This window comes from Leucoraja erinacea, chromosome 4 (genome assembly GCF_028641065.1).
Source record: "Leucoraja erinacea ecotype New England chromosome 4, Leri_hhj_1, whole genome shotgun sequence".
NCBI classification, from domain to species: Eukaryota; Metazoa; Chordata; class Chondrichthyes; order Rajiformes; family Rajidae; genus Leucoraja; species Leucoraja erinaceus.
In genome coordinates this window covers 25622186-25645151 of record NC_073380.1, presented here as the reverse complement: position 1 = coordinate 25645151, position 22966 = coordinate 25622186, and the positions used below count along the sequence as shown (strand labels likewise).

The 22966-nt window shown below is 42.1% G+C and overlaps 1 protein-coding gene across 2 annotated transcripts in view; it reads right to left on the bottom strand.

The window, feature by feature from the left end:
- tsnare1 (T-SNARE Domain Containing 1) overlaps positions 1-22966 on the bottom strand; it is a 776868-nt gene that overhangs the window by 158634 nt on the left and 595268 nt on the right. For both annotated transcript variants that reach the window (XM_055633878.1, XM_055633879.1), the window contains one exon: positions 3466-3654. In XM_055633878.1, coding sequence (XP_055489853.1) covers positions 3466-3654 — 189 coding nt within the window. The remainder of the gene's footprint in view (positions 1-3465; positions 3655-22966) is intronic.

The following is a 22966-nucleotide window of genomic DNA, read 5'->3' as shown; positions in this document are numbered from 1 at the left end:
TCACATCGATGATGTCTCCTGTCACGGATACAAGTTGGTAATATTAAACTGGTTTGAATATTTACACTGGTTTGGGATAACATAAGATTAGTTTATACTGCACACAGGTATGGTTGGAGTTACCTTTCAAGGCAGGCTCACAAGAATGGGATATGGACTGTTCATTGTCAACAGCCTCAACCCGCATGTGCAGTATAGACTTTTCTGAATAACTTCCATGTGATCATTTCAGCTCACAGGGTTGAAGATATTTGAAATTTAACTGGATGAGGCAACGATACACTCAGTAGCGTTGCAAAATGGGCTATCTCCAGTTTCCAGATTATTTACCAAATCACTACTATCAGTGCTTCGGCTGCACAGAGCAAACAAATAAGTGGCATAGCCAATCTGGATGATATTGAACATACTGTATTTTACTAAATTAGCCTTATCAGCAACATAGCTATATTTGAGAAATTGGTTCTCACCCGTCCAGTTAAATTTAAATTAAGTTGATACCAACTGAAACTATTGATTATTGGGATACAATCATCCATTTATTTGTCTGGGATCAGCTCTAAGACAAAAAAATTAGACCTCTGCTATTTTTAGCTGAAACTAGCAAAGTCACAATGATGGACAGCTTTGCTCCACTAAAACCTCTTATCCGTGAATCTTCAGTCATTTCCAAACTTATGCTATTGCCCAAAGATGGGTAATTTACTAATACCATCTCTAGTTACGGAGGCAGATGGGATTAGCATGAGTTATCAAGTGTTCAGTCATGGTATCAACTGCCAATGGACACCAGGTGCATTCTGTGCATTAAAAGGTGTGTGGATATGCATAAACTGCATGCACAAGTCCAAGGTGATACACTTGGTGGTGGTATATGTTAATCACAAAGGTACAATCAAATCAAAGTATCTGGTGATAGTTTTACCAAACCGCATTTAGCACTGGTGTATTATTATGCAAAATCAATGACAACACAGAATGAATGTGTGATCACAAAGTATTTAATTACATTGTGGATCGATGGAATAAACTATTGAGATGGTTGCCTCCAGGCTCAATCAACAGTGAACGAGGCATATTAGTGGCGAAGGGTGCATTCTCACTACACTAGGGAGGAATATTATTTTATGTCTTCCTCCATTTGGCCTCAATTGACGGGTCTTGCAAAATTCAGCAAGATTCCCGCTTCCGGGTTTCATAGTGCCTGCCTGGGTTATATACCTATGGCTCCCGCTGAGGCGAAAAATGAGCATAAAACCTTACATAGTTATTTCCGGATAAAAAAGATGCTGGTTCAGTTGTGATGTTGAAACCATCCTCTGCATGATATAATCAATTCATAGACTTACTGACTCTGAGAGATTGTTCCTGCGGCTCAGGTTGTCAAACCATAAGCATAAGGAGTGCTCACTACAGATTGCAGGGATAGCACCAAATAGCAGCAATCTGCATAGGAGATGGAAAGCATTGTTTATGCTTCCTTACGTTTAACTCGGCACGGATGACTGACACATTAAAATTCAGTTTTATGGGATTATAACATTAAGTTACTATTCCATTACTGTGCCTGAAGTACCTCCTCATCATTTGGCTGCTGAGAACATAAACCACTCTGTCCGGTCTCACCCTCTGACATCTAGAATATGAAGGTATAGTCAGTCAACTTAAAACCTCCCAGACCTAGGGACGCAGAGATATGGGTTGTTAACATTGTACTACGTCACTTCACCGATGGGCACCAGCAACATCCCTGTCCATGGTCATACTCACGTACTAGTGATTATACCATGGCGCTGAGTACAGTGCTACGGATCCAGTCATTGCTACACTGGATAGGATGATCATATCTGCGGGCTATAATAACATGTTTTGTTTATGATTAATCAAGCAGATCTACACCAGTATGTCAAGGTTCCCAAGAGCCTTATAGACGGACACCAATATTGTTAGTTACATAAAATCTTGTTAGAAGGAATCGCTACGGACCTTCTCCAGATGATTATATGGGTCTGGCATATACAGGAGTGTACATTGACATTGAGTCTCATTCCACCAGGACCGCTATACCTCAGCAGCAGGGATGGACCACACCCTAGCGGTTGCAGGATGATCAAACTATTAATCTGTCCAAATATTCAGAATAAACCTATTGCCAGATCAGAGGTATTGCCAATTCTATGTTAGGTATGGTTCATACTTCCTCCAGGTTGAGGGAAGTTACTATTGCCACTATTATTCATTAATAGCATCAACATGTCTATACTATGTAATGTCTGAAAGCATTCTTAATGTTCACTCATCATTGGCCTACTGATGCAGTGTATGACGCCTGGACTTGTTTCCACGGCATGAAATCACAGAGCTTTAAAATCTTCATGTAGTCACTCACGTGACTCCGAAGTAAAATAGTAAGATTAAACAAGAACTTACCAGTTTGAAGTTTAATCTTTATTTTATGAGGAGTAACGTTGAAGGATTACGTGTCCTCCATGCCCACCCTCTATCATAAAGTTCAACTGCTATCCTATTTCTCTAATCTTACTATGTTCAGTTCATTTACTGTTGTCTGTGATTTCACACCGCTGCTTTGAAGATTGACACGCATGCGTACTGGCGGGGTCTTCACGTAATCCCTCAACGTTACTCCTCATAAAATAAAGATCAAACTTCAACCTGGTAAGTTCTCGTTTAATCTTACTATTTTTACACGTCTTTGGGATGTAGGAGGAAACCAGACCACCTTGAAAAACCTCATGCAGTCACAGGAAGAACGCTGAAACTCCACACAGACAGCACCCGTAGTCAGGATTGAACCTGGATCTCTGGTGCTGTGAGACAGCGGCTCTACCAGCTGAACCACTTTGCTGCACCACATTATTAGAAATGAAACATGTTTTAGGTAGGTGAAAAATGAGGGTGCACAGAGAGATGGGGTGCAGAGCAGGGTTTGCTGATAACCTGCAAGAAACTGAAGGTTGAAATAAAAGTCTATGCCTACCTCCTGACCTGTCTGTTTTAAGAGCATTCAGTAACAGTGGAGCAACCCACGTCCTCTTCCCACGGCATGTGCTGACTGAGACTGAACATAGGGTGTGATAACTGATAAATGCAAACCTTGCAGTCATAGAAACATAGAGCCATTCAATATGATCATGGTTGATCATCCAAAATCAGTACCCCGTTGCTGCTTTTTCGCCAAATCCCTTGATTCCATTTCTAAATCTAACTCTTGGAAACATCCAGTGAATTGGCTGCCACTGCCATCTGTGGCAGAGAATTCCACAGATTCAAAACATTCTTGGTGAAAACGTTTTTCCTCATCTCAGTCCTAAATGGCCTACCCCTTATTTTTAAAGTGAGCCCTGGTTCTGGACTCCCCCAACATCGGGAACATTTTTCCTGCATCTAGCCTGTCCAATCGTTTACCAGTCACCAATAGTGACTCATAGTCCCATCTGCACTCACCTCAATCTGTAATAATGCCTCTTCTCTTTGTTTTATCGATTCCACTTCATCCTCCGTGACCTCTGAAAGGAAAGCCTGGCCCTGGGCCTGTGCGGGATCTGAAGCTTCAACCGTGGCCTGCCATTTACCGGGGCTCCTTCCAAGGAACTCGTCCTCATCACTAATCCCTGTAAAGGGGTTCTTGGCAATCTGTAAGAAGGAGAATTACAATGGATATCTTGTCACAAATATAACATATAGGTAGAACCTAAAGCTACAGGTACTGTTACCATTGCCAAGCCAAAACTTTCACATAAATATACATTGTACGATTTATCAAAAAAGTAAGTTTACTGCCAGTGGTTATTACAGATTTAATTTCCACCATGATTTGGTTTCTCGGGACAAAAGTGCCGTACACTTCAATGAGCATTCCAAATATCTTCAGTTCAATAAGGTAGTCTTAATTGGCAGATCTAATTGTATGGAAGCATGAGTCAGAGATATATAAACAGGACTCGCCTGTGGCATGAAGTAGTCACTAGGCTTCAAGCAATCAACCTACACCTTCCATAATCTAATGCAAGATGGACAGGAATATTGATGCTAAACTCTTATTATATGGAAGAAGAGGAAATTAGTTTAACTGGGCATCATGTTCGGCACAGGCATTGTGGGCTTGTTCCTGTGCTGTAATGTCCTATATTCTATGCAGAGAAAAAAATCAAAAGACATTTGTCTTTTGTGAGCTCAACACCCAAGCTTACTCACTGTTGAGGCTCAAAGGTTAAGAACAGTTACTTGGTACAGCTATTGATGACATGTTGTTGAAGAGCTATCTTCCAAGAAAAGAGTTGTGATGGCACAGAGGTGAGGCAAGAATAAGTCTTAATTTTCTGTTTCCTCTGCCAACTCAAAAAAAATTAGCTGCAATAAATACATTTTGCCCTTGCATAGATCAATGGTGAAAAGAGGGGGGGTCTGGGGGCTATAGGGGAGGGGGGGGGGGGGGGTGTGGGGGAGGGGGAATCTTCAAAACCTTAATAACTTTTGTACTATTTCACCAATTGGAACAAAACCTATTTGACTTGCAGCAGAGGAGAATGTAAGGGGTGAAAAATCGTAGCGCTATGGGGGATCGTTTTTACGCAAATTTAATTCAAACACAGACAGGAAGTGGTCAAGATGAGTTTTAGTAAAATATAGATAATAGTACAGCACAGTAATAGGTCCTTCGGCCCACAATGTCTATGCCGAATATAATGCCAAATTAAACTAATTTCTTCTGCCTGCACATGCTCCATTTCCTGCATATCCACGTGTCTATCTAAAAGCATCTTAAATACCCCTATTGCATTTTGGGGGCCCAAAACAGACTGTGTCTGTTCCTCATTTTGTTACCCAAATTAAGATAGGCTATGGTAGGTGGGTCAATCTGGGAAAAAGAGGAAACCTGTACAGGTTTCCAATCATAATGGCTACCCATAATGGCTACCCAATGGAAATTGTGGATTGGCAATGTCTACATTTGTTTTTTGTTAGCTCAACACTCAAGGTTACTGACTGTTGAGGCTCGAAGGTTAAGAACAGTTACTTGGTATAGTCATTGATGATAATGTTGTGGAAGAGCTATTTTCCAAGACAAGTTGTGGTGGCACAGAGGCGAGAGGCAAGAATTGGTCTTAATCGGGGGAAAAAAATCATCCATGGTACCATGCACTAAGTGCCCAATGCCTGAGCTCTTGCACATTGTAATGGGCCAGATTTCCCATGTGCACTGCAACACACACATAATCATCGAGTCATACAGCACAGAAATAAGCCCTTCAGCCAAACATGCCCATGCTGATCAACCTGCGTAATCAATGCTCGTCCCATCTGCCCGCATTTGGTCCATATCCCTCTAAAGCTTTCCTATGTATGAACCTGTCCAAATGTCTTTTAAATTTTGTTATAGTACATCCCTCAACTACCTTCCCTCACAGCTCATTCCATATACCTACCAGCCTGTGTGTGAAATCTCTCCCCTCTCACCTTAAATTTATGTTCCCTGGTTCTTCATTCCCATACTCTGGGTAAAAGACTCTGTGCATTCACAACCTAAAGGGACTGTCACACTGCAACGACCTAATCCGCGAGTTCAGAAGAGTGTCTTTGACCTTCAAGCTCGAGGGCACTCGCCTAAAAAACCTCGAGCTGGATCGACCGACCACACACACACACACACACATACATGGGGGCCAGGGAAAGTGGGGGAGCACTGTCTGAAATTCGCACCCGCGATGAAGAGGAAGGTAAAGGACGGCTGCACAGTGTACGGTAAGTTCTTTAGAGAGCGAGGAGGGGGGGGGGGGGGGAGAGAAGGAGAGAGAGGGGGAGAGAGGGAAGGAGGGGGCGAGGGAGAGAGGGGGGGAGAGAGGGGGAGAGAGGTGGAGGGAGGGGGAGGCAGGAGGTGAGACACTTTTAAGAAGTTTAAAGAATGTTTAATAAAGTTTAGCGAGCATTTAACCTACTGGTCAGTTTTCCTTGGTCTTGAAAACTCCAATGAGCCAATTGAAATGCCCAGTCAGTGAAGGAGATTGCCTAGGCTGCCCTCGACTGCCTGTAACAAAATAGCGACCTCACTCCACTACGAGTTAAAAAGAACCATGACGACCAATTTTTACTTGCAAATTTTTTTTCAAAATGCTGAAAGATTTTCGCGACCTAGTTGAGGCCGCGAGTATGCGAAAACTTCCCTCGAGCATGAAGGAGATTTCCAGTGACCTCACATGACCTCCTAGGACCACATGTCGACCATGCTGCCCAAAGATCCTATAGCAAGCAAGATAGATCACTTGACAAAAAAGACGTAGTACGGTCATGGGCAGATTCATGGGTAATTTTAGGCCCCATTTCTGTAACCGGCTTCCGTCTCCGCACCAAAGATCCCATAGTGGAGCAAAGATAACTAGTGCGGAGACGGAAACTGGTTATGGAAACATCCTCGTACAAATAAAAGTTATTTGGTAAAAATCTTCTCCTCATTTTCAGAATTTTAATTTATTAACACAAACTGTTCCCCCACAACGCTGATTACACTGCGGGTCGGGTTACGGAAATAGATGAAAAAAAAGGCCTACATTCCGTTCCGTTCCACACGTCAGCCCATTGCATTTAGCAGGAGTGATCTATCTTGCTCCGCTATAGGATCTTTGATGCTGACAGTTTGATTCAAGGGCAAACTCTTCTAAACTCGCAGATTAGGTCGCCGCAGTGGGACAGCACGTTAAGACTTCTATCCTATACGCAAATGGAGGAAGTTCCAGCAATTCAGTTCACATCTTGTTGAAAGAACCAGTTTAATGAATCACAAGCTCATGCTCATTAGCCCATAGCCCAGTAACCTTTACTCTTTCAACTATTTCACCAATTCCATTTTGGAAGCCACTATGAATCAACCTCTGCCATCCTTTCAGGTATGTTAGAAACATAGAGAATAGGTGCAGGAGGAGGCCATTCGGCCCTTCGAGCCAGCACTGCCGTTATGTTATTCCATTATAACAACATAATTACTGTCACTAGTAAAGTGATGGTTAAGAATGATGAAAAAAAAAAGAACTACATAAGCTGGTTAATACACAAACGGACACAAAATGCTGGAGAAAATTGCAGGTCAGGCAGCACCTCTGGACAACATGAATATGTGACATTTTGGGATGAGACCCTTCATCAGAATTTTCTACCTTGTAATGAGCAGAGCGATTGAAGTACAGTTTCTTATCAGATATTTGATGAAGTAATGGCAATGGAGAGGGAGGATTTCTGTTTGGTGCTAGCTTTACTGAACTTGTCAATTATTTTAGATATGGTTATGTTGCAACCAGTTCAATGCTTCAACCAGCTTTCAAAGAAGAAGTTAAACTAAGACTCACAAGGAACTGCAGATACTGGTTTACAATGGAAAACACAAAGTGCTGGAGTAACTTAGCATGCCAAGCAGCATCTCTGGAGGAATTTTTGGGTCGGGATTCCTCAGATTAATTGTAGCAAGGGACAGAATGCTGGAAACTAGGTGGGGGTGGGACAAAGCCTATCAAGTGGGTAGAGATGTGTAGGAAGGAACTGCAGGTGCTTGTTTACACCAAAGATAGAAGCAAAATGCTGGAGTAACTCAGTGGGACAGTCTGACAAGTAATGGGTGATGTTTTGGGCCAAGACTGAAGAAAGGACTCGACCTGAAACGTCACCATTCCTTATCTCCAGAGATGCTGCTTGTAGACCTTCAGCCCAGAGGTTAGATGAACTACGTACCAATGTCTGACTATGGGAGTGTGTAGGGGGTCACAGCAGGGTCTAGGGTGTCCATTTTTGGAGTGTCTGGTACCTGTAGGGCAGTGGACTATTTGTCTGGCGTAATCCATTTTGTACTCTATGAACTCAACATGTTCATTTGACATTATTTTTGAGTGGTACCTTGCTCATTTATATGCTAGCCCATTTTTTTAGGCCCTTTGTGGGGGGTTTGGCAGGCCTTTTGGCAGGAAAAATGTCTACCGTTTGTAATGTTGATATAGGTGTGGCAGTGAGCACACCATGGTAGTGGATTTAAGTGGTACATCACTCATCTATTTAGCACCCATTTTTTGGCCCCTTGGGGGGGGGTCCCGCAGATCCACACACAGTGGGTAGTACCCGGCAGACTCCCAATTCCGTTCATTTCAGGTGACCCCCTACACACTCCCATAGTCAGACATTGGTATGTAGTTCGTCTAACCTAATGTCTCTGGGCTGAATGTCTATTGTCCCACTGAGTTACTATGGCATTTTGTGTCTATCTTATGTAATGGGGAGATTCAGTTGAAGGGGGTTTGATTGGCAAATTGATAGAATAAGGCTCGAAATGAAATTGGGACAAAAAAGGTGTTAGATAAGGAGGTAAGAGGAGTGAAATGTAAAGCCAGAGGGAGGGATACAAGTTGAAAGGGAGGGGCAGGAAAGGGGGCTAGGGATGGCAGTTAAACCACACCACGTAGGCAACCTGAGTGGATATGAAGGGTCCCATGAGATTTTTTGAACAATTTGAGAGTTTTTATAAAACTTTGATTAAATATGTCATTTGGTGAGGTTTGGGTCATATTGTTCAATTGGACATCTTTCAATAACTCTTCAACAGACACTGTTCACTCTGCAATGATCTGCAGAACTCCCAAATGAGTTAATCTGATTGTCTGTGTTGCAAAAGCTGCATCATCATCATATATTACTGCACATAAGTCACACAAAACGCCATTGAGGATGCACAAAGTCAATTCCATTTCATCAGCGTTTCACGTGGGAAATCTTGACGGCATTTCTAAGCCATGGTCCTTTTAGGGTGGGGAGTACACTGTCTGAGAAAGTTAGAATGTGCAATATTTGGAAATTAAGGCCATAATCTGAATTTCTATAATTATTTCTTTAATTGGCAGACATTTTGGGGGAAAGAAATGTACACGAGCAATGTTAACCAGATTGATGCTGGCTCGAAGGGGGCTGGCTCGAAGGGCCGAATGGCCTACTCCTGCACCTATTGTCTACTGTCTATTGACCGACCCCATCAACAGACCCTGGGAATATCTGGCATTTCAATGATCAAGTGTGGTACAAACATCTACATGGAACAGAATGAGGCTCAGCAAGTATAGTATCAGAGGGGTGGGTGCTACGTACTGAGCATGATAATAATAAAAAATGTGAATAAAAAAAGATAGGGAAGAAAATTCAGAAAATAGGATTTGTTTGGGAGCGAAGCAACAAATTGGTTCAGTAAATCTTTGCGGTTAAACTCAAAACATGCAGGAAGAGTTAAGGCTAAGTTTGTTCCTTTTTCATTAAAATATCTGTGTTCGTATATAGGGTGATAATACAATCTGCCACTGAATGATTTACATAGTACAAGTACATCTGCTCGCATTGATTGGATAAATGTAGCACTTGATTTCTAAATGCAAAAATTTACAGCAACGAGTCCTGTAATTTCCCTCCTGCCTGTAGCAATGATTCTTCCATGACTGCCGGCAGTGTCAGCGCTGGTAATTCAGGGATAATTTCCCATGCAATCAGCAGAGTTAGATCCCATGCAGCTGAAAATAGGAAAATGCCTTAAACTGGCAGGCACTCATTGGTTTGGCAATGAACCAACATGGCAAGTGAATCACTGTCAGTTTGTGTCACTTAGCTGGACAAACACAATGTGCCTAGCAACAAGAATAATGAGTGGGAGTGCACTCATTAAGCTCTCTCAATCAATAATCATCATGGGAAAATATCCTGATGGCAGCTTGGGTAAGAGAGCATGCCAGATATTTTGGGTCTCATTCCATTTTTTATTATTCTTTTACAATTGTAAATATTTTTGCATATCATTGAGTAAAGCAGAATCGACATGAATGAAATTGATGCTGAATACAAATTAAAAATAATGCTGGTAAAGAAGGAGGAAGTGAGTGGCCACTAATTTGCTCAAATTTAAGTCTGAGGAAGGATTCCAATTCAAAATGTCACCTATCCACTTCTTCTGGAGATGCTGGCTGACCCAGTGAATTACTCTAGCATATTACTCGACTGTTCCACTACAACTATTGCCATAGCATGCGTTCAATATTAAGGATGGAGGATGTTTTGAGTTGGCAACCTTCTTGAGAGAGAGTTCTGGGGAGGCCTGTTCATTCCTTCCCCCGATGCTGCCTGACATGCAGAGTTCCTCTTGCACTTAAGTGTTTTGCTTAAGAATCCACCATCTATAGTCTCTTGTGTCTTCACCATCCAGGATACTGAGGGAAATCTTTATTTTAGTCTGAACATTTTTATGGGAACTTTTGTATTTTTCAGCAGCAGTAAAATAACACAGCTGCAAGAAGAAACTAACCTACTTGATATTACCCTACGTATTCACTTCTTCCACCACACCTGTACCATGGATGCTGTGGGTACCATCAACAAAAGTAACTGGAGCAACACATCAGAACTCAAATGTTTCCACTTCTCCCATCTAGATGGCCAATGGGAGCAGGCAATCTTGAAATGGCAAGGTATCACAACTCCTTCATCTCCAAAACAAAAGAGTATGGGTTCTGGGTAAGAGCAAGTAACTTTATTAGATTATTCTAACTTTATTAACATATTCTTGATTAATAAGTGTGTCAGGGGTTATGGGGCAAAGACAGGAGAATGGGGTTGAGAGGGAAAGATAGATCAGCCATGATTGAATGGCAGATTACACTTGATGGGCTGAATGGCCTAATTCTGCTCCTCAAACTTATTAACTTTAAAGGGGATCCGAGTGGTAAGGTTTTTACACAGAGACTGGTTGAAATCTGCAAAACAGAGGAAGTGGTGGAATCAGATACAATTACTTTGTTTAAAAGGTGTTTAAACAGACACTTGAATACGTAAGGCATTAAAGGATATTATTCTGTTGTAGGCAAATGGGATTTGTTTAGATGGGCAAAAATGGATGTGGTGAGCAAAGGTTCCATGCTCGACAATGGTCTCTTAGACTGTCTCAATTTCAATGTTTCTTAGAGATGCCTGACATGGCAGTAGGGCACAGCTTAACATGATTTTCACACAATCTTGTCTAGGCACGCAGGTTTAATATTTAATGATGGATCACCCTCCATTAATCATTTAATGTTTTGCCTACCGCATTTTAGTGATCCGTATAACAGGATCATTAAATCTCTTTCAATTTCTACTGGACATGCCTTTTACATTGTAGCCACATTCAAATCCATCCTTTTTTAGGCCAACATTTCCATACTTGTGTTTTTAGATCCATTTATGTTGCTAATCATTATTTCTTTATGACGCTATATATTTACCAATCTTGGTGACATCAGCACAATTGAATATATAGTTCCCTATATTGTGTTGTAATGAAAGGGTAAAGCAATACAGATGCCCAAATGAAACTAGTAGTTATGTACTTTCTATTAGGTATCAATTATGCTGACTCTCATCATCAGCTGCCTGACCAAAAAATCAATTTTGTAAACAAGTCAATAACTTGGTCCCAATTTCATGAGCTTCAATTTTAGCTAATAGTTCCCATGTGGATTCATATCTGCATCGATAAACACTCCACCTGTCGACAACATCAGTTACTTTGTCGAAATTTACATTAAATATATGAGGCATGACCTATCCTTTAAAACCCATGTCGGCTTCCTTTAATGATTCGTACATTTTACTGAGCGTTCTATTACAATGTGCTTAATTATATATTTCAATAAATTACCCACAACAGATGTTGGAGGAATAGACCTATAATATCTTAGTTTCTGTCTCATAACTTTCTAAAAGAATTGAGTTATACTTACAATTATGCATCTAAATGGGTAATTCTTGAATCAATAGTTGGCAGAAGTACTCTTAAAACATCTTAAATCTCCTCATGTTACTTTTAAAGTCTGCCTTGGAATTCATCTGGTTCTGAAGATCTCTGTATTCAGTGCCAGTTTTCCATTTTTAAGCTCTTTCTTTACCTTATATTAACCTCAATGAGTTTCGGTCTCTGATTCAGTATTAATTTTTCTGGAATCCTCACATCACGTATTTTAAAGGCTCTTTGTCCTTAACAGGGGTTCAAACAGAAATGTCTATTGTTGTGAACTGTTTGTCTGTTACCTGACAATAAACTGGCGCAGACTTAAGACCCTAAAATCATATGCTTCACACGCCAGCTCACTACTGAAGACTGGCCATGAGATGCCAGAATAAATCTATAAGAGGAAATCTCTAACCACAGGTTCTCCATTATAAACAGCTATCAATCAATGACTGCCCTTTTCTAAAAATGTCTCAGAAGCTGGTCAATCAATGAGTTCACCAACCCAGGCCCCATCCTTTGATCCAGGTCAACTGGCTTGTGAACATTCCTGCAGATGCCCTAATACAAAGGCAGCCAACAACTGCAATGCTTATTAACACATCAGAACAAATAATCATAAATGTTGACTGAACACAAACATTGATATTGGCAAAGATGCTTGCAGATGAATGTGGATTCTCTGGTAATTTAGCAAATAGTAGTTGAGTTCAGTTTTTATCAATTCACATGGATGAAGATTATCACAGTTAATCATTCAGAATAAAACTGAATTGATAAACACTGTGTAAATGGATTGTAACCATTTGTGTGCTGAAATATATATATATTTGTGTGTGTGTGTGTATATATATATGTATGTATATAAATGTATATATGTGTGTATATAGGATGTGGGGGCGCTGCAGTGGCAGCAGCCCTGTCAGCAGCGCGTTAGTTTTTTCAACTTTTTAAATTTTTTTTATTGTGTCCCAATGTGTGTTTTTAATGTTTCTCGGTGTGTCTTGTGTGGGGGTTGGTGAGGGGGGGTAAGGGGGAAACCGCTTTGGTCGCCTCCTCCACGGAGAGGCGACTTTTTCCAGGTCGCCTCCCCAGTGGCCTAACAACAAGGATCGGGCGGCCTTTCCCGGAGATGTGCCCGGGGCTTCAGCGGCGGGCGCAGCGTGGACTCTCGGCGTGGAGCGGGTGAGCCCTCGCTGGGGCTCGCCGGAGGGGAGCGCTCCGTTTCGCTGTCCCGGGGCAGCCGGCAGCCTGAAGCCGCGGTCTGCACAGCTCCAGCTGGCGCGGCGTCTACAGCCCGGGATCCCTCGTGGGGGACCCGGGGGAAGAAGAAGCTCCGATTGCCGGCCTGCGGCCAACTTCTACCGCGGGCCCGGCATGGACTTAACATCACCCCTGGAGGGGAGCTTCGACCGCCGGCCCTGCGGTCTGCGGTGCTTCTGGCTGTGGCGCGGCGGGAACTTTAAATCTTCTACCGCTGGTGGGGAAGAGCCGATCCTGGACTTACCTTGACTTTGACTTTGTCCCTTACCATCTGGACGCCCATAGCAATGGCTGCGGAGGGTGGAGGTCCCGACCACGGGGGGAAATGGAGAAGGACTGGCCAAGTTTTGTGCCTTCCACCACAGTGATGAATGCTGTGGTGGATGTTTGTGTTACATTTTTATTGTGGTTGTGTGTTCTTTATTATTGTACCGCTGCTGATAACCAAAATACCACCGACCCTGGTTGCGTGGCAAATAATTCTATCTATCTATCTATCTATCTATCTATCTATCTATCTATCTATCTATCTATCTATCTATCTATCTATCTATCTATCTATCTATCTATCTATCATTGGAAGGGAGAAAAATGTTGCTTTCCACGTAACTCAGTTATCCTTTTAAAATGTTTTCCTATAATGCATTTGGGTGATTAGATAACATTTGGTGAGATTACTGAATGTAATGAACAAAAAACCTGACCAATATCTAATCAAACTTCATGCAGGAATGCCATTCATCCATCAAGGCTATCTTCTGTTAAAATGTAATATTCAACGTGACAGGGAATGGCTATAACATATCAAATGAAACCAGTAGTAATTGATGCACAGACTATAGCAACGTTTAAGAAACTATTAGACAGGTACATGGATAAGACAGGTATGTGGTCTAGTGGCAGGATATCCTAGACACTAAAAGTCAAGCTCTTCCAGTCCGTAGTCCTCCCTAAACCCCTCTATGCCAGTGAGACACGTAAAATCAATGTGAAGATGAAAAATAAATTGTATGCATTCCAACAACGCTGCTTGAAAAAAATCCTGAAGACTAGCTGCAGAGACCACATCACAAACAAGGAGATATACTGTGGAACTGCAACAAAGCCTCTCAGCCAGGACAGAGGGACACAGCATGAAATTTGCAGGACTTGTACTCAGAATATCACAAGAATGTGCACCTAAGATAGCAATGACATGGCAACCTGATGGAAGAAGGAGAAGAGGCCGACCAAAACTCACATCCAGAAGGATTTGGAAGGCCGGGACGCAAGCCTATCGAGGGTGGAAGACGTCGCACATAACCGAACAGAATGGCGAAAGCTTGCTGCCCAATGTACTCAACAGTGTGGGAGGAACTAAGTCTAAGTAAATAACCCAAGAAAACAGATTGTGACAATTTACATTATTTATGAACATCATGATTGAAAAAACTCTAGCACCTTACACTCCAGCGATAGTAGCCGATCCAGTCACTCCTTATAACTCAATCCCTTCAGAACTGTTAACAATCCTTGTGAAGCTTTTCTGCACCTTTTCAGCTTAATGACATCTTTCCTGTAGCTAGTCATGTCATCTTCCAATATGTGTAGGTTCTCTAGATTTATTAACTAATCAGATTGCATGAGCTAGATTAAAAAAATAGTAAATAAAATAACTGAGCAGGCTTGTAAATAGATTCTAACATTGGCAAATGTCAATCATTAGTCTGTGGGACATATATCCCAGTGAGTCAGCATCTGCATGTTTGTCATTGAGTGAGAGTCAATGTGGGTAACTCAGTGTCTTTGAGATCTATGCTACAAGGAGAATCAATATCTGTGGAACAGTATCACAGGGAGAGTCGCTGTAAATAAGACAGAGAGTCGGTGAGCATTTTTATTCCAGGATCGCCAGAAGCCAGCAATATTCCTTACAGAGTGTAACTTGTCTGTGAAAGGGCCTCTGATGGAGATAGCATTGCATTCCGAAAAGAGGTCGCAGCCAAGGTGCTGGGCATCTGTTGTGGAGCTGTTGGGTGCAACAATAGAGATGGAATGAAGAGAGGGAGTGGACCTTGGGGAAATACCTATCTCAAAACAGTTCTTAATATACAATCTACAAAATGGTTGGCTATCTTAGACCAATAAACCGACCAATAAGCAATCTAATGGCACGACTTTGAAAATAGATGTATCACCACATATGTGCTTATGAGTATTATATGTGTGTTTGCTCCGAGAATAATCCTGGGGATGATTAGGTTAACATATCATGAGCATTTGACGGCACTGGGTCTGTATATGCTGGAGTTTAGAAGGATGAGAGGGTACTCATTGAAACTTACAGAATAATGAATGGCCTATAATAATGGATAGAGTCGATGTGGAGAGGATGTTTCTACTAGTGGAAGAATCTAGGACCAGAGGGCACAGCCTTGGAATAAAAGAACACACCTTTAGAAAGGAGATGAGGAGGAATTTCTTTCGCCAGAAGGTGATGAATCTGTGGAATTCATTGCCACAGGCAGCTGTGGAGGCTGTCAATGGGTATTTTTTAAATGGAAATTGAAAGGTTCATGATTCGTAGGGGTGTCAAAGGTTATGTGAAGAAGGAAGGAGAATGGGGTTGAGAGCCATGATCGAATGGTGGAGTAGACTCAATGGGCCAAATGGCTTAATTTTACTCCTATGACATATAAACATATAGAGTCACAGAGTGATACAGTTTGGAAACAGGCTCTTTGGCCCTACTTGTCTACACCAGCCAACATGTCCTCGCTACGTTAGTCCCACCTGCCTGCGCTTGGTCCACATCCCTCCAAACCTGTACCTGTGTAACTGTTTCTTAAACATTGGGACAGTCCCAGCCTCAACTACCTCCTCTGGCAGCTTGTTTCATACACCTACCACCCTTTGTGTAAAAAAGTTGCCCCTCAGGTTCCTATTAAATTTTTTCCCCTTCATCATAAACCGATGTCCTCTGGTCTTCGATTCAAGAGATTCCGTGCATCTACCCGATCAATTCCTCTCATGATTTTATATACCTCTATAAGATCACCCCTCATCTTCCTGGGCTCCACAGGATGGAGTCCCAGCCTACTCAACCTCTCCCTCCCTATAGCTCAGATCCTCTAGTCCTGGCAACATCCTTGTAAATCTTCTCTGTACCCTTTCCAGCTTGGCAACATCTTTCCTATAACATGGTGCCCAGAATCGAACACAATACTCTAAACGCGGTCTCACCAATGCCTTATACAACTGCTACATGACCTCCCAACTTCTATACTGAATACTCTGACTGATGAAGGCCAATGTGCCAGAAGCCTTTTTTTAACCAACATCTACCTGTGACTCGACCTTCATGGAACCATGCACCTGCACTCCTAGATCCCTCTGATCCACTACACTCCCCAGAGCTGTACCATTCACTGTGTAAGTCCTGCCAAAGTCAGACTTCACAAAATGCAACACCTCACATTTTTCTGTATTAAATATGAGCAAACAATACAAATATTCCAACCTGAAAATAAAGGACCCATTTGCAAGTAGATTGAATTCTGTTGCATAGCACAGAAAAGGCACATAAAGTGCTTGAGAATTAATTGACCCTTTGAGTTAAAGACATGCAGAGATACAGCATCATCCTTCAGCCCACTCAACCTGCAAAGACCATCAAACACCAACTTAATGCACCAACTTGATCCTGTCCAAATGCATTAAATTCTCCCCATATTCTCGTCAACTCCTCCCTAAGATTCTATTTCAATACTCACTAAGGACAAGTTACAGTGGCCATTTAATCTACCAAACCACACATTTTTGGGATGTGGGAGAAACCCATACGTCACAGGGAGAATGTGCAAAGTTCATACATATAGGCCTGGAGTTAAGGATTGCACCAGGTTGCAGATACTGTGTGATAGCAGCTCGGTAATCTGTGCTACTGTGCTTCATCTCTGAAGCACAGGACAAGCATGAAGCGGCCCAACTAGGAATCACAATGTTAATGCGTTATACACAAAGGTCAAAATTATTAAAATATATATTCAATGCTACAGTGCTCCAGCCTTAAAAAAAATTTAAAATGAAGCACTGTTTTAAACCAAACAAAGGATAAAGGGGAAAAGTAGTAAATGACTAGTTAAATGTAGTAAAATTCCAGCTAAGTAGTTAAGTTTTTTAATGTTACTAGACCAAGTGGGATTCGTGGGGGGGGGGGGGGGGGGGGGAGGGAGCTGCAGCGTCAGCGTCCCCCCCCCCCCCCCCCCATGCACACACACTAACCACCCCCAACATACACAAACTAACCACTCCCCTTGACATTATATTAATATTATTCATTCACTGCTTTTACTCCATCCCCCACCCTATTCACTCACGCATAGCCCCCAACTCGCAGATGCGGCTAGAAAGGGAGAGGGAGGGGATGGAGAAAGCGAGGGCAGAGGCACACAGAGGGCAGGGGCAGAGGGCAGAGGCAGAGTGCAGAGGGCAGAGAGCAGAGGGCAGAGGACAGAGGACAGAGGACAGAGGACAGAGGACAGAGGACAGAGGACAGAGGACATAGGACAGAGGCTGTGGGTAGCGGCAGAGGCAGAGGGAATACAGAAGGACTGCGAGTTGGGCCACCACAGTCACCAGCTATGATCTTTGGTCTTCAGTCGTCGGCCCGATTTCATCTCCGGCTGTGTCTTTTGAATAACAGGGGGGAAGAGGGAGGGGTGGGAGGGGTGATGTCACTCGCAGTGCGAGGAAGAAGGCATGCAGAACCATTGTGACGTCATCAGCGAAAGACAGTCTTTTTTAATTCAAATGTTGTCAATTTTTTGAACATTTTCATTAATAACTCGAGAAATAAAGCGTAATATTTTCAGATAAGGGACTGGACTCCAGGGGGGAAATTATTTACCAGAATACGTAAAATCACCGTTACCTCGTCGTTTTTTCGCAAAGATGTGATTACACACAAACACACGCACAAAAATAAATGCACATCCAAGATCTGAGTTTTATAGGTATAGAGATTAAATGTTTTTACGCATTGAAGTGGCTTTGCTTCCTCATCAGCATTTCCCTTTGTATTCTGCATTATATGATATTCCATCTTCATTGATTATGTGTTATACATACAGTGGAATTCTTTACCCTTTCAGCAAGATCGAATATAATCTATTGTTCATGCTGTCTTTTTTCTCCTGTGTCATTTCTGGATATTATTTGTAATATGTCACTTACTGAACTGCAGTCCTTTTCTAAATATTTGTAAGGCAATTGACTGCACATTTCAGATGTGCATTTGTTGAGTAATTTTGCATTTGTCATTGTTATATTTCTGGTGCTTTCTGTCAGTTCAGTAGCATAGCCAATATGATTCATTCTGTTGCAGTCAGAAGTCAACGTTATTCCTAACTAAGTGTCCCGATCACCCTCTCTGTCAACAGAATTCAACAGCAAATTCCAGTGGGAAAAGGTTTCGGGTCATCAGTTTAACCTTACCAAACACAAGAATTTGCTCACTTTCCCACCCCATGTTTTCAGACAATGACCTCCAAAAACAAGCCACAAAAATAGTCTATAACTTATTAAGTTTACTGCATGGGCATGAGCATTTCGGGCTAGTTGCACTGAACCAAAGGAGAGTATTTGATTAATTCAGACAGACATGCCTGGAGCTCAGGATTGAGCCAGGGTTGCAGATACTGTGTGGTAGCAGCTCCGTTATCCCTGCCTCTGTGTTCCATCTCTGAATCATGATGTTATACACAATACATTATACACAGAGATCAGAATTATCAAAATATATATAGCACTCCTGCCTTAACAAAATATTAAAATGGTACTCTCAGGATGTGCTTTTCTCAACTAATTTTGCATTTGTCATTGTTATATTTCTGGTGCTTTCTGTCAGTTCAGTCGCATAACCAATATGATTCATTCAGCTGCAGTCAGAAGTCAACATTATTCCTAACTAAGTGTCCCAATCACCCACTCTCTCAACCAATGTTTATGTAGTTCACACAGACATACAAAAAAAATCATATTAGTTGTGGGTGGTTAATATTTGGTTTGGTTTAGTAAAATTGAAAGACGGTCAATGTTTGAAGAGCCAATTCAAGACTTCGGCAAATGCTTTGGGCGTCTGCAGCCCACTGTGATTTGGAATGATTGGGAAAATTGTCCACAGTACCAAGGATTGTTGAATTCCATGCATTAACATTTATACACAAAAGGAATTTGGTCCAGAAATGGGCCACCTGCTCCCACAGGTCTCCTCTACCATTCAATGTGATTATGGCAGATGAGCCCCAGAGTTCAACTCCTTTTCTATGCCAGTTCCACAAAGCCCTCAATTCCTCAATCTGCCTCCTCTTTAAATGATTTACCTGCACTGTCTCCCGCAGTAAAGGATTCCAGAGATCGTCACCTTCTGTGAGAGGAAATTCTTATTCAGGTTTTGCCAGCTACCCTTTATCTAGTAACTATGTCTATGTATTCCATTTGTGCATAATCTTTTTAAATCTGTCATGGGTCACCCTAATGTGATCAACATTGACCCTTGTCTATGCTGCAGAGGGAACTCAAGCTTTGGAGTGTACCAGTGGATGGCACAGTGATGCAGGTAACATAGCTGCTTCCTCAGAGTGCCAGAGAACCAAATTTAATCCTAACCTCGGGCGCTGTTTACATAGATACATAGTCAACAGGTGCAGGAGTAGGCCATTCAATGTGATCATGGCCGATCATCCACAATCAGTACCCCGATCCTACCTTCTCCCCATATCCCTTGACTCCGCTATCTTTAAGAGCTCTATCAAACTCTCTTTTGAGTGTCTCCAGTGAATCAGCCTCCACTGTCTTCTGAGGCAGAGAATTCCACAAATTCACAACTCTGTGTGAAAAAAGGTTTTCCTCATCTCAGTTCTAAATGGCCTACCCCTTATTCTTAAACTGTGGCCCCTGATTCTGGACTCCCCCAATATCGGGAGCAAGTTTCCTGCATCTTGCATGTCCTATCCCTTAATAATCTTATATGTTTCAATAAGATATCCTCTCATCCTTCTAAATTCCAGTGAATACACGCCCAGTCGCTCCATTCTTTCATCATATGACATCCTGGGAATTAACCTCATGAACCTACGCTACACTCCCTCAATAGCAAGAATGTCCTTCCTCAAATTAGAAGACCAAAACTGCACACAATACTCCAGGTGTGGTCTCACTAGGGCCCTGTATGGACCTCTTTGCTCCTATACTCAACTCCTCTCATTATGAAGGCCAACATGCCATTAGCTTTCTTCACTGCCTGTTGTACCTGCATGCTTACTTTCAGTGATTTACAAGGATACCCTGGTCTTGTTGTACTTCCCCTTTTCCTAACCTGTACCATTCAGATAATAATCTGCCTTCCGTTTCTCGCCACTAAAGTGGATAACCTCAAATGTAACCTCATTATACTGCACCTGCCTTGCATGTGCCCACTCACCTAACCTGTCCAAGTCACCCCGCATCCTCATAGCATCCTTTTCACAGTTCACACTGCCACCCAGCTTTTTGTCATCTGCAAATTTGCTAATGTTGCTTTAAATTGCTTCATCCAAATCATTAATGTATATTGTAAATAGCTGTGGTCCCTGCATTGAGCCTTGCGGCACCCCACTAGTTACAGCCTGCCATACTGAAAGGTATCCGTTAATCCCTGCTCTTTGTTCCTGTCTGCCAACCAATTTTCTATCCATATCAATACCATACTCCTAATACCATGTGCTGTAACTTTGCCCACTAATCTCATGTGTGGGACTTTATCAAAAGCTTTCTGAAAGTTCAGGAACACTACATCGATTGGCTCTCCCTTGTCCATTTTACTTGTTACATCCTCAAAAAATTCCAGACAATTTGTCAAGGATGATTTCCCCTTCGTAAATCCATGCTGACTTGGACAGACCCTATTACCGCTATCCAAAGATGTCGCTATTACATCTTTAATAATCGATTCCAGCATCTTCCCCACCACTGATGTCAGGCTAACTGGCCTATAATTCCGTTTTCTCTCTCTCCTTTCTTGAAAAGTGGGATAACATTAGCTCCAATCCACAGGAACTGATCCAGAATCTATAGAACATTGGAAAATGATCACCAATGTGTCCACAATTTTTAGAGCCACCTCCTTGAGTGTCCTGGGATGCAGACCATCAGGCCTTGAGGATTTACCCAACACAATTTCCTGACTAATGTGAATTTCCTTCAGTTCCTCCATCACCCTAGGTCCTCTGTCCTCTAGTACATCTGGGAGATTGTTTGTGTCTTCCTTAGTGAAGACAGAACCAAAGTACCTGTTCAACTCGTCTGCCAATTCCTTGTTCCCCATAATAAATTCACATGTTTCTGTCTTCAAGGGACCCACATTTGTCTTAACTATTTTTTTCTTCTTCACATACTATGTTTTATTATCTTTTACAGCTTTTACAATCCTCCTTTATATTCTTGGCTAGCTTACCATCGTACTTCATCTTTTATCCCCGTATTGCCTTTTTAGTTACCTTCTGTTGATCTTTAAAAGTTTCCAAATCCTCTGGCTTCCCGCTCATCTTTGCTATGTTATAAGTCTTCTCTTTTATTTTATACTGTCCTTCGACTTCCCTTGTCAGCCATGGTCGCCTCTTACTCCCCTTAGAATCTTTCTTCCTCTTTGGAATGAAATGATCCTCCATCTTCTGGATTATTCCCAGAAATACCTGCCATTGCTGTTCAACTGTCATCTCTGCTAGGGTCCCTTCCCAGTCAACTTTGGCCAGCTCCTCCTTATTGTCTCCTTAGTCCCCTTTGTTCAACTGCAATACTGACACTTCCGATCTTACCTTCTCCCTCTCAAATTGCAGATTCTAACTTATCATATTATGGTCACTACCTCCTAATGGTTCCTTTGCGTTGTTCCTGGTTCTATGCAGTTTGCACATTCTATTGTCATGAAGGAATTAATGATGCAGCTTTATAAGACTTTGGTTAGGATGCATTTGGAGTAATATGTGCAGTTCTAGTCGTCCCATTACAGGAAAGATGTGGAGGTTTTGGAAAGGGTGAAGGGGATGTTTACTACAATAATGCCAGCATTAGGGGGTATTAGTAGGCATGCAGGTGCAGCAGGCAGTGAAGAAAGCGAATGGTATGTTCGCATTCATAGCAAAAGGATTTGAGTATAGGAGCAGGGAGGTTCTACTGCAGTTGTACAGGGCCTTGGTGAGACCACACCTATTATATTGTGTACAGTTTTGGCTTCCTAATCTGAGGAAATACATTCTTGTCATAGAGGGAGTACAGAGAAGGTTCACCAGACTGATTCCTGGACTTTCATATGAAGAAAGACTGGATAGACTCGGCTTGTACTCGCTAGAATTTAGAAGATTGAGGGGGGATCTTATAGAAATTTACAAAATTCTTAAGGGGTTGGACGGGAAGATTGCAGGAAGATTGTTCCCGATGTTGGGGAAGTCCAGAACAAGGGGTCACAGTTTAAGGATAATGGGGAAGTCTTTTAGGACCGAGATGAGAACTTTTTTTTTCACACAGTGAGTGGTGAATCTGTGGAATTCTCTGCCACAGAAAGTAGTTGAAGTCAGTTCATTGGCTATATTTAAGAGGGAGTTAGATGCGGCCCTTGTGGCTAAAGGGATCAGTGGGTATGGAGAGAAGGCATGTACAGGATACTGAGTTGGATGATCAGCCATGATCATATTGAGTGGCGGTGCAGGCTCGAAGGGCCGAAGGGCCGAATGGCCTACTCCTGCACCTATTTTCTATGTTTCTATGTATTACCTACAGTCAGAGGTTGGATAGACTTGCATTGTTTTCTTTGGAATGCCAGAGGTTGTGGGGAGACCTGATAGAATTATTTAAAATTATGTGAGGCATAGATAGGTTGGCCAATTGCAACTT